Consider the following 13,503-nt stretch of genomic DNA (forward strand, 5'->3'; position numbering starts at 1 on the left):
TTTTAGCCAGGGTGACAAAAGATGAGAGTTAAATGGAAAATATCATTTACACTCATCTTTATAAATAAAATGATGTGCTTAGTCCAGTTTGAAGGCAAATACATAGGACCTGGTATAAGCCTTAACTAAATAGCCTCCAAAGTGACTGAACCAATTCATAAACACACTCATCATCCAAACAGTTGATACCTAAGGTAACTATCAGGGACAGCTCTGGCTTCTCTACTAGAGATATTTTAATTGATTTGCTAAAGAATAAAACAGATGCAGCTATCCGTTCTTTATATTTTGTGAAGATTAGTCGTTGCCATATAATCTTTTTTTTTCTCAGAACCTGCTGCCCTCTACAGGCCTCATGGATATACATGTATATAAAGATTCATAATAAAGTGTTCAGTTATATCCAAATTAATGGGATCATTAGTAAATGTAATATGAAAAAGAGGAGAGAAGGTTGGTTAGATACACGTATCAGAAAGTCTTCAGGCTCCAGATGAGAAGCAATCGACATTTATAACCTATCATTTATAACACTTACCTCTTGAGCCCAGGTACACCTGAGTCTCATCATGTGTATCCTGGTGTAGTCCTATCTCCTATCACACTACTGTCCTATCATGGCATTTTCCTAAAGAAATTTAAAAGTATGTTGACAGTCATTTTCTCTTTTCTTTTCACTAGGAAGGACAAGGTGTGGAAGAAAGAGGAGGAAGATGGTTGATGGTTGATGATTTCCAGCATCTCTAAAGTATCATTATCAGGCTTGGTTTCAAATTCAATATAGTAAAACTTGGATCTAAATTAGAAACTCAAAGCTAAAGAATTTAAATAAATATGCATGATATTTTAATATATACTTTTAGTTGCAGATGGACACAATACCTTTATTTTGTTTACTTAGTTTTTTTTTTTTTTTATGTGGTGCTGGGGATTGAACCCAGTGCCCAGTGCCTTATGTATGCTAGGTAAATGCACTACCACTGAGCCACAACCTGAGCCCAGAAATATACATGATTTCATCCCTAAGAGTTTAATCTTTAAAACTATGGTTGCAATGAAGTAGTCAAAATCTGGCCTAAGAAATGAGAACTACCCTTTATCTTTACTTCAAATCGATTTTTTTGCAACAGTCATTCCATAAACAAGCACACTCTCTCACACACATGCACACACACAGCTGGTATGTTTATTGGTTTAGCCACTAAAGAATTTAGCTGGACAAACATCACAAAGACGATGGCTGATTTAATTGAATTTATGATCAAATGTTTTCCATTGCAGGAAGAGTGGGAAATCACTTATGTAGAGATTTGAATAATTTAAGGGAAGTTCTCTATTTGGCATCATGTTTGTATATCAGGTCTTGAGGGATTAGGTAGAGCTGAGGACTAGCAGAGATATCACATACAGAAACACAAAGGTATGCAGTATAACAGGCACACACACGCATATGTATACAAGAGTCAATTGTAAACCACCACTATGTTTTTCTTACATCTTCAAAATGTAGAAATTATGTATAAGCAGGGCATGGTGGCTCACACCTGTAATCCCAGCAGCTTGGGAGGCCGAGGCAGGAGGATTAAGTTTAAAGCTAACCTTTGCAATTTAGTGAAGCCCTAAGCAACTTGGCAAGATCCTGTCTCAATATATATATATATTTTTTAAAAAAGGGCTGAGGATGTGGCTCAGTAGTTAAGCACCTCAGTCAATTCCTGGTATAAAAAATAAAAAGAAAAAATAAATTATGTATAAATGTTCTTTCAGGTAAGACAAAAAAATGATTGATTGGGGGGAGTTGCTTAGGTATGTGTTTAAGGGATTTTTATACATTTGTGTTGCTACTGAAGACATAAAATCACTGGCATGATGGATGTATCATGAGATTTGTGCCTTAGGGTATGAACTTGTCTCAGTGTCTAAAAGAAAAATTCCAGTCACCTCTGGAATCCCTTGCCTGTTTTCCTTACTGGTGATGACAGAAAGGCCAGGCTTCCAGCCTTTATTCACTGCATTCCAAGAGGGGAGTCATCTACTCTATCCATTTAAAGCTCCCAAGAGCAAGAATAATTACTTTTAGTCTCACCACTGGATCAAATGGACATCCAGGCCCTATACACCTGGCTTAGGTTTACCCATCATTCTGTGTATAGGTATTATGATGGAAAAGGCCTAGCAGACATTTGAATGTAGTTAACAGTGATTTGTCTGTGGGTTTCTTTCAACCTAATTAGGAAAACCATCTAGTAGATGTGTTTCAAGATTTAGGATAAATCACAGTCTTACATTAATTATGTACAATGCTATTTGTTAACATATCAGTCTTTGGAAGGAACTGTTGGGGGAGGTAGAATCTTGTTTCTACAGAAGAAGTATTTCCAAAAAGAAAAAAAAGTGACCCAGCAGCTCAGCATGTGCTCCTTAGACAGGTAGATGAACATTTTAGATGTCAGGGGACACTGCATAGGAGCAGGATCCAGGTTCAAGAACAACTGCTTGTTTGGAACCTAAAGAAAATTTCTGAGTGTCAGGGGAGGGCAGGGAGTGCTAAAAAACATAAGGGAGGTAAATAAATGTTTGTAGAACCACTGTGGTTGATAAGGTCCCAGTAATCTATACTAATCTTTATTTAAAGATTAAGCAATAGTTTATCAAAGGGTTTTAAAGATTTAAAAATAGGCTGAGAGGTTAGTGATCTTCCTGAATATTATATGGTTCAGTAGTGGATCTAGGGCCTAGGACATCAAAGATTATGCTGGTTTCGGGCATTTTCTTGCCATTTATGCCAAAAATCAGTGTATGTAGCCTTGCTTCCTCTTTTCTGTTTCTTCTTAGTTCATATTGATAACATTTGTGAACTCTGTATTGTTAGAAGGCTAGTAGAACAGACACAGAGCAGATGTTCGATGCTCATGTCAACATGAACAGTCTAGTAACAGTATCCTCACTATGCATGAGCCCTGGTTCTAGAGACAGTCTCCCTGAGGAAGACTCCTTGTTTCATGAAATCAGCCAAGATGAAGGACGACACCGCTGTTAAATCATCTTCCTCCATTGACTTCTCCTTTGGGGACTGAACCCAGGGCCTCGTGCATGTTATCCATTGACTTCTTATGTTCATCTTTGAACTGAAAATTCACTAAACTCAAATATTTTCTCCATCAAAAGAAAATGATATAAATATACCTTGGGGAAAGGGATCACACGTCAGGAGTCTTCTCTAAATAAAGAGAGGTTAAAACCTCTGCATTTCTGTTTATGCTTCACTTTCTAATATGTGGCCATTTTCTAAAGCTGAAGAATTAACATACGTATCCACAGGGGCCCAATGAGGGAGACCTGGCCCTTGATCTGGGAGGTTTATTTGGAAAGTGGAGCCCCTTTCAATAGCCTCTCCTATGTGGTGAGCTGGAAGCTGAGCCTTGGCGATATTTTCTGAGTAGAGTGAGGGAGATCAAGGGGAACGGGAACAACAGCAGAGAGGTGAGTTCTTCAGGGAGTTCAAAAAGGGTAGAGAGCTGTGTGTCTAACCCCTAACAGTTCTCAACAGAAAAGAGAGAGAAAGAACACAAGGAGGAGAAAGGAAGAGAGGCGCTTGCAACAGGCAGTACCCCTCAGGAGGGAACAGCGTGGCTTCTGTGGGGAGGGGCAGAAGGGGCTGTCTGCTGGATGTTCTTTGATATTTCCACTATTCCCTGTGCGGATTTATTATAATTTATTGAGTACTCCAGTGTCATTATCTTCTCAGAGTGTTTACAAATAAAAGCTAGGAGTGAGAAATAAAAATATAATGCAAAGTCTCTGGACATGTGAGTACAAAATTCACTGACTCATAGTTTCAAAGCATCAGATGCCTTCTGGTAAGCACTTAGAATAAATGAAATACTTCACATGTGGATTTACAACGGTGCTATCCAATATGGCAGCTACTAACAATATGTGGCTCTTTAAAATTTAAATTAATTAAATGTAAATAAGATTCAAAACTCAGTTCCTGAATCACACTCTCACATTTCAAACACTCAGGAGCCACAGTGGTCTTATGGCTACAACATTGGGCAATGCAGATATAGAGGAGTCAGGCCAAACTTTTAGTCACCACTAACCTTCCTGAGCATAATTTCTGTTTTCTTTGGCCTAAGGATGGAAAATTATTTTTTCCTTATACACAATTTTGAGGATATCTATTGTGAATCAGGCAACGTGGACCTGTCAGAGGACTATGCCTGTCACCTGATGGGTCAGACACCAGGCAAAGTGGACTGTCTGATGTGCTGCGGGTTGGGTTCTGCTCCACTGTGTAAATCTGGGCTGCAAGGGAAACCCAAGTACTTACTTGAACACAGAATGGCCCCTAAAGATGTCCAATTGCTAATCTCTGAAACCTGTGAATGCGCTACTTCCACGGCAAAATGGACCCTACAGGTGTGATTATAGCTACCCACCTTATAACAGAGGGAATAACCAGGTGGGCCCACTCTGATTACACGACCTTTAGAACTTGGTGGGAGAAATAGGGCAGGACAAGAAGTCAGAGAGATCTGAAGCTGATTTAAGAAGGAAGCACAACATGAGGACACATACAGCAAGCCTTGAGGAGCTGGTTCAGGCTTCTGGTTGACAACCAGAAAGGAACTGGGGATCTCAGCTCCAACCCCACAGGAAACTAGATTCTGCCAACAACCTGAATGAGTCTGTGAGCAAATTCTCCACCAGACCCTCCAAATCTGAGCCCAGGTCCACTGACATCTTGATTTTGACCTTCTGAGACCCAGGAAAAATAAATTAGCCAATCCTATCCAGATTTCTGCCTGATGAAAGTGTAAGATAAGATGTTTGTGGTGCTTTATGTCAATACATTTGTGGTCATTTGTTATTGCAATCACAGCATACAAATCCCCCACTTTATACTGGGAAAAGCAGAACTTGAGTTCATCCTGGTAGAATCTGTTTTGGGGAACAGTTCAAGATAGCCTCGATCCATCCTCCTCCTGTGGGACATGAGTAGCCCACTGCCCCTGGGAGCTCAGTGCTGCTTCACAAGTGCAGCTGTGCTTTATTCCTTAATGAGCTGGATGGCAGCAGCATGTATTAGCTGCACCAGAAGAGCGTGCTTTTGGATGAGGAGTCCAATACATAATCTGAAAGGATGAGAAACAATGGCTGCTGCCAACTCCCAAGCCAGACACATACTGCCAATTATTGAGAGAGGAGAAGGCTATTTTCTGTCCATCAGAAGTGGAACAAAAACCTAGTGCCCAGCAGAAAACAAACTGCATGGGTCCTGCTCTTGGCCACCACGAAGGGTTATTAATGTCAGTGAATTATTGCTACAACACAAACAAACAAACAAACAAACAAAACATGGATAAGAAGTCTGGCAGTGACACAGAATGATAGGATGTCAGTCCCTGGGGGTAATGAGAGCTGTGTGAAACAGGTGACAAGTCTCACTCCCAGGGTGAGTGGATGGCTGACAGGCCTGTCAACTCTGGCACTTGGACTGTCACAACCCTAGCCTTTATCCTGTCGTGACACACTGCCCGCAATGGTGCAGGAGAAACCTGATTGGTGGTGTGGGTGGTCAGCCTGCTACAAGTACTTTCTTCTTAGGATAGAGGAAACTGGGTTTTCACTTTGTCCAGGTTCTGCTGCCACATGAAACCTAGACTGAGAATGGCATTAGTTCCCACAAGAAATCTCTCCAAAAGTTGCAGCAAGAACAAAGTAAAATGAGATATTTATAAGCCCACATGGATATTGCAGTTTAACACTGATAATACTGGAGTTCTTCTTACATTCCAAGTTGTGATTTTCAGTTGTGATCATCTTTGTCCTTGTTGAGCATGTTTTTTATTATAAGCTAAAAAATACAGATGGTAGTATGTTCCCCAATTACCTTCAAATCCTCTGATAAGGATATGTGACATACATGGGAGCAAAAAAAAAAAAAAAAGCTTTCCAAATGTTAATTAGCCATACCACCTCCACGATGACTGTGGCTCTGGGGCAATGAGTATATCCTAGCTTTTGACTAGTATGTGTCCCTTCTTTTCACATTGATGCTGTCGCTACTACTAGGGATCAGGCCAGGTCTTTGGCAAATTTCCTAGCTAGTTCTCAGAGGGCTTCCTCTTTGTCTTCCTGGAACTGACCCCAACATGTGTTTTTAGACAGACCTTAATTCCACCTTCTTTGAATTTTCTAGGACACTCACCAAGGCTTAGAAAGCAACTCTCATTTTAGGTCCTCCCCTTTTATCCTTTCAGGAATCCAATCTGCAATTTCCTAGAAGAACTACTCTCTGTTAGATGGCTAGTGGTTTAGAGGGTCTGAAGAACACATAATGCTTTCAGTAACTCAACTAACGATTCGTTCTTATGAAAACATGTGTCCCTATAAATTGCCCTAAACTGCAACTTTGAAGCAAGCAGGAGAGCCTTTGGGGCCTTAGAATAATATCAAGCATGGGTGTCTAAGGTCGGAACAAGAGACCTGCTTGGATTCGACGTTTCACATGTTGAACACTGTAGGAGAATGTGGTGAGGAGCTACTCCCTGCACAGCCTTCTACTGCAGGGCTTGACTCCCACAGAGCTGGGCAGTCCATAATTACAGCCAATTGCAGTTAAGAGGCTGGGATCCCAAAATGTCTGCTTTAGTGTCTGCTTTAGAGCTTGTCACCCCCAATGAGCCCCTCTCCCCCAAAGAATGAATAGATGATGTACAGAATAACTCCTTTGAAAATATTATGAGACAAAGTCTCCAGGCACTAAATAAATTAAAACTGCTACTTTGAAGTAAATAGAATTATAACAAAAATAATCAGTGAAAAAAACGTGGAAGAGGAGAAAGATGATTTCAAGATCGGACTCAACTCAACTGCTCCTCCTAGTGTGCTAACAGTGTTACTCCCCTTCCTCACATTTCTAAACCAGCAGAGAAATTTAAAGCTCTAATTTAATTTGTAGTATATTATTTTGTTAGATATTTAGATCAATGTAGAACAATAGGGCAGAATGGAAAAATAGTGTCTTTCAGTTTCTTGAGAAGGCACTGATTTAAATCTTAATGGGACACATCATCAGATATGATGACAAGAAAAACATAAATATGGGTACCTCTAACAAACATGCAAAGTTAAAGTTAGCTTCTTCCTCTACATGTCAGTTTAAATACATTATGTTTTGTGCATATATTACGCAACCATCTAGTCATCTTTAAAATATGTTTGGGAGGTTAAACATGGTGTCAGATAAAATACTCAAGTAAAGTTCAAGAACACAGAGTTAGGAAACATATCTAAGTCTTCCAAATTTGGGTTTGTGACTCGGCTGGCATGTTGAAAATGTTTTCTTTTCTATTTTAGCTTTTCCAGAAAGGTGGTTTCATTACACTGTTCCTGTATATACTACACATTTAAAAATATCAACTTATGTGAGTTCTTAGGAGAAATCCAGTTGGGTTTAACTGACAAAAAAATTCTATGCACGACTAGATCATGAGGGGAAGAAGCAGGAAAGAGTTGACCTGTACCTATTAGAAGCCTGTGGGTGGGTTCTGCTACATCAGCCGCTAACTGTGTTTTCCAGATCTGTCTTCTGTCACTGGGTGGTTTATCCTTAGTTCTCATTTCAATATTTTCAAACCTCCCAAATTGTTCAGCTGTTAAAAAGTTCCAAAACAAGCAAATGTGTTCCTGGAATCCTACCCTTAACTTTGCTGGAGACTATATACTAAGGCTTCTTCTCCAGCCAAAATAATAAAAGATCTTTTAAGTGGCTGGAATTCTTGGTTGATTGCACATACATGCCAATGTCAGACAACTATAAATAGAGAGATTTGGAAGAGAAATAGGGAGAGTCTTTATAACTCCAGTGAAATATAATGGAATGTTTTGAAGGCAGTCAGAAAACAGTACATATTTTTATAAATTTAAGATATGTCTCTCAGCCCCAGGCCCCCTTTATGCAGAAAGAGCCCACATGGATCATGCACTTCCAGTATGAGAGAATAAAAGGGCTTTCTTTTCTTTATTGATGTAAATTTCTTATTCTCAATCCTGTAATTAAGATTTCTTCTTTTTATTATGCTTTTCAGTTTCGATATCTATTGGATCTTTTGATATGTCCCTCTCATCACTGCTTTGTTTTCCCAGAATACTAAAAAATCTTTCAAAGGATAAAATTATGCCTATGGTTACTGATATAAATTAAGTCAGCAGGGAACTGCATGGGTGTTAGCTAGGGCAGATACAGCCCCCAAATGAACTGGGTCATGTGTGATAGCTAGGCAGAGACTGAAGGACTCATTTTAGAAATTCCTATGCTCTTAGGAGGGTTAACATCTCCACCAACTTTTATACCTGTTCATGCATATCTCTAAAGGCATTTTACTTCATTTTGAACAGCAACTTACTTTTTTAAATATTAACCCACCCATCTTATATTAACTCACCTGAATTGAATTCAAACTAGTTCATCCCATTCTGAAGCTATAACCATTGTAAAAGAAAATTTACTGATTGCTTCACTTTACACATTTTGCTACAGATGAGCAAATTACTCATCAGTAATTTAAAAAACAGCACTTGTTTAATAGTATTTTAATGCAATTCTTTCTACCCTACATCATATTCTGGAAGTGAGAGATGTTGCAATACGAACCATGGGTTCAAGGTACATCTGGAGGAAGAGTCAATGATATAATTCATTTCTGAATTCTTAGTTCTCTTGAAATTTCATTAAGTTTGATTTGGCTAAAGGCCATAGTTTGGCTCCAAAGATTGAGCACTTAACACTGGCATAACAGAAATAATATTTTAATAATATTTTTAGTGATGATTTTAATATTTAGTGTTTCTGAAATAAACCCTTAAGGCAACAAAAATAAGATTTATGGGGATTTAAAAAATAGTGTGATGCTGAACAAGTCATGTTCACAATTTAAAAATTTATCCTCGAGCTTAACCTTTAATATTTCCCCTATTTAAAAGTGGGACTCAGTTTATTTAATGACTTTAAATTAAGTCTAACTTTACACTTTTATAGATCTATTACCCAAAATCATATGTTGCTTCTATGCATTGGGTGGTTTGTCAGATTTTCCTGTTATTCAAATACAGGGTTAGACTGCTGTACTTCAACTGCTTTACCAAGAAGTATTTCATGAAGTAGTTACCTGGTTGGAAAAAAACTTTTTGAGCAACTACAAGGGAGGAATGTGTTTGTTTCATTGGGGTAGAAACTGTACACTCAGTATTAGCTGGTGTTCTTACAGTACCTTGGCCAGGGACCAGTAAAGGGGTAGGTGAAAGGTGAGAAGCAAGCACAGAAGGCTCCCTGCAGAGGGCCTGCTCCCAGGGGAGACCACAGGTTGAAAACTGACTCCAAATGACAAGAGCAAAGCCCTGTGTTAGGCAGAAATGATTATACCAGTGTGTTTTTCTAAGTTCAGATTTTTTAAAAAAATGGCTAAATCTTTCAAGCTAAACTACTGCAGTTTAGTGTACTCATTCCTCACCATCCACTCACTGTATGCTGTTTCTTCTGATAGCATTGATTAAAAAGCATTTTTCAAAGGAAAGACATTTTTTTCCATAACTGATGATGCCAAAAATGAAAGATGTCCTAACAGTAAAAAGTTAGATCATAACATTAAATTCCCCATGGACAAAATGTTATGACAAATGATAGTTTATTTAATCAAAGAAGTCTCAGTTATCTGTTCTACTCTTGGAATGTGATGCCTGAGACTAAATGGGAGCAAATCCCTTCCAGGGATTTGCTAACAGGTTGGCTTGAAGCAAAGGATTCCTAAATAACATATAAAACTCAGATCTTCGTATTTTGTGATATTTTGAAACCAATAAATAAAACTATTTCAACAAGGCCAGATGACAGAACAGAAATAAAAAAGCAGAGTAAAAATGATTCATGTACTTAGCTTCCTAATATGGCTTAGGGAAAAAAAAAAACAGGTAAATGGGAAAAATGTGAGGCATCAATTTCATCTAGCTCAAAAGTTGTCACCAACTTTTAGATGGTTTAGATTAGAAAGTTAGTCACTATATTGTATTTTATAAATGTTGTTCTGCTGATAATAAAATATTTCCTGGAATTTAGTTACAAGACTGAATTTTTGGTTTTACATGCTGCGACTCTTTAGGAACCCAAACCCATACTGTCTGATGGCTCAGGCTGAACATGGTAGCTGGCACACAATTAGGGTTTGGTAACAGTCTAAAGGCAACATGAATGAATGGATAGAAGCATGAATGAATGAAAAAAGTGTCATGACAACTTATCAGGTGGGTTGTCAACATTGAGAGAGAGAGAGAGAAAGAGAAGGAGCAAAATCTGTATAAAGACTTACTTATTCCATGCTTGTCTAAGGTTTTTAGAGCTGTACAGGGTAAAGCGTTCTGAAATAAAAAAGAAAAATGATAAACAATCTTCATATCACATGCATATATTTAAAGTATGTTGAAGAAAACTCAGCAGTTTAAAAGGCAGTGGTTGAGTGAGTCATTGGTGGACAAGCCATAGTGAAGTTGTCACCTGGAGACCAGACGGGTTTTTTTAAAGAGTAAAACAGGAAGATTGTGATATCTTACACAAGGCTTTCTTTTGTCTAGAATAATTTACTTCATAGTCTAGTTTCTTTACTCATTATTTATTTTAGAATAAGTTTTAATTGATTGAAAAAAAACCCCACAAATTCCAAATCTCCAAACTCTAAGTTAGTTTATAGAAGAACATTGGCACACAGATCAGGTGAGATTGGCTGTTTCATCTCTGATCAAATACAACGATGTTGGATGTTCTTTCTTATGATACATGGAATTTACATATGATCAAAGCCAAAGTATTCATGTCCAATAGTGTGTATTTTCATTCATCATTGGACAACCATTATTAGATTTTTTTAAGTGAAAAAGGAACATGTTTGTTTTACCAAGTTAAACAATAAAGTAATATGGAATAGATAATCACTAATCTCCTCCACTGCTCCGATTTTCAATCCCTGATGACACAGTGATTGTTAATGGCTTGGTATGTCTCTTTGCACATACTTGTTCATAAATACACATATGTAAAACCCATACATAAACACATATACTATTAATTTTTAAATGGATTTTACATTAAACATTATTTGGAGACGGTTTTTGGCATTTAATAATCTACTTTGGCTGTCCTTCAAATCTAGAAAATATATGTAATGATTGTTTTAAAACTGTATAACATTCCATAGAATAAAAGTACCATAACTTATTTGATGAACCTTTATGTAGTATTCAGTTCTTTTCCCTTAAAAACAATGTTACAATAAATATCTCCAAACATGATACTCTCATTTTTTTGTTGTTGGATAGATGCTCCCCATATAAAATTGCCTGGCAAACAGCATGCATATTTTACTTTTTAATAGATGCTGAAGAACTATTTCTCATTTTCCCACCAGCAATGAAAAAGAATGTCTTTTTCTGCATATGCTTCCTAGCACTAGTTGTTATCAGTGTTTTACATTTTTACCAAAAATGTACTTGATAAAGTACATTCTGGGGATTCTTTTCATATGCTTTCTGGCCACTTGCATTTCCTCTTCAGTTTCAAATTTCACTTTTCATGGCTGGTACTGATTTTAATATTGTACTGTTGGTGGTCCTTTATTAGTTTACAGAAGTTTTTTGAATATAGTCAAGTATACACACACACACACACACACACGCGCGCGCGCGCACATATGCGTGGGTAGAGCAATGCACCAAATAATAGTATTTTTGCCAATGATGGAGTATATGCTGGTATACAAATGGTCCCATAAGATTACAGTGGGGGGGGGAGGCTGGGGTTGTGGCTCAGCAGTAGAGCGCTTGCTTAACACATGTGAGGCCATGGGTTTGATCCTCAGCACCACATAAAATAAATAAAATAAAGGTATTGTGTCCAACTACAACTAAAAAATATTTTTTTTTTAAAAAAAAGATTACAGTGGAAGGGCTGGGAATATAGCCTAGTTGATAGAGTGCTTGCCTTGCATGCACAAAGCCCTGGGTTCAATCCCTAGCACCACACACACACACACACACACACACACACACACACACAAAGATTACAGTGGAGCTGAAAAACTCTTATTACCTAGAGATGTGATAGACATTGTATTACTATGTATTAGTCTAGTGTTTATGGTGATGCTGGTATAAACACACCAAATGTGTTGCCAGTTGCATAAAAGTATAGCACAACCAGTTATGTAAAGCAATTATATTTGATGATAATAAATGACTGTTATTGTTAATAATAATAAATGACTATGTTACATACTAGTAATAGTAAAGATTACTATTTTATACATTTTATTGTTTAGAGAGAACCGGCAGGAAGGTCCCTTGGAGGAATTCCAGAAGTCATTGTCACAGGAGATGACAGCTTCATGATTGGTATAGCTCCTGAAGACCTTTCAGTGGGACAATGTTATTGATGACACTGCTCTGTGTGGGCCTAGGCTAACGTGTGTGTGTCTTTAGTTTAAACAAAAAATTTAAAGGGCAAAATAAAAGAAAAAATTTAAATAGAAGAAAGCTTAGAGTAAGCATATAAAGAAAAGATATTTCTATATAGTTGTACAAAGTATGTTGTTGGCTAAATGTTATTAGAAAAGAGTCAAAACATTTTTAAAAATTAAAAAGTTACAGCAAGCTGAAGTCTATCTCTTATTGAAGAAAATGTACTTTTAAAATAGACTTTGTGGAGCCTAAGTGTGCAGGGTTCATAAAGTCTACAGCAGAGCACAGTCTGGGCCTGCATATTCGCTCACCACTCAGCCACACTCACCAGGAGCATCTGCCAGTCCTGCAAGCTCCACTCCGGTAGTGCCCTATAAAGTGTGTTTTTTTTTTCATCTTTTCTATTTTTACTGCACTTTTATATGTTTAGATGCACAAATATTTGCAGCTATGTTACAAATGCCTACAGTATTCAATACAATAACATGCTCTACAGGTTTGTAGCCTAGGTCCTATCATTAAGGTTTGTGTAAATCTACTCTATGCTGCTCATATAACAACAAAATCACCTAACTATGCATTTCTCCAAACATATCACCGTCTTCAAGCAAGGGATGACTTTGTATATTGTGCAGGTATAAATTTCTTGAATTAATTTTTTAATATGATGTGACACAGAGTACTAAATTTGTTTGTCCAAGGAGGACAGATAATTATGCCATGCCTATATAATAAATCAATCATTGTCAATTCAATCATTCTTCTCCAATAATTTGAGATGACACATTTATTAAATTGTAAAACACAGCAAATCCTGCTTTCTTTTGTGCTCATCTATTCATGCTAGCATCATACTATTTTATATTATTTTAATCTCACTTTTAGTAAATTACTTTTTTTTTAACCAGCATTCTTTGTTATATAAAAATCATTTGGATGAGCTTTGGACATTTCTTTATTCATCAATTCCACACATAGTTATTACGTACC

General features: G+C 37.4%; 1 protein-coding gene across 2 annotated transcripts in view; it reads right to left on the reverse strand.

Moving 5' to 3' along the window:
- Positions 1–13,503, reverse strand: part of CDK14 (cyclin dependent kinase 14) — a 600,063-nt gene that overhangs the window by 112,578 nt on the left and 473,982 nt on the right. For both annotated transcript variants that reach the window (XR_014021222.1, XM_081287662.1), the window contains exon 12: positions 10,374–10,422. Coding sequence is in view for 1 of the 2 variants with exons in the window: in XM_081287662.1 (XP_081143788.1) it covers positions 10,374–10,422 (49 nt within the window). In the remaining variant the exon portion in view is untranslated. The remainder of the gene's footprint in view (positions 1–10,373; positions 10,423–13,503) is intronic.

This window comes from Spermophilus citellus (assembly GCF_964194105.1).
Source record: "Spermophilus citellus genome assembly, chromosome: 3".
Taxonomy (NCBI): domain Eukaryota; kingdom Metazoa; phylum Chordata; class Mammalia; order Rodentia; family Sciuridae; genus Spermophilus; species Spermophilus citellus.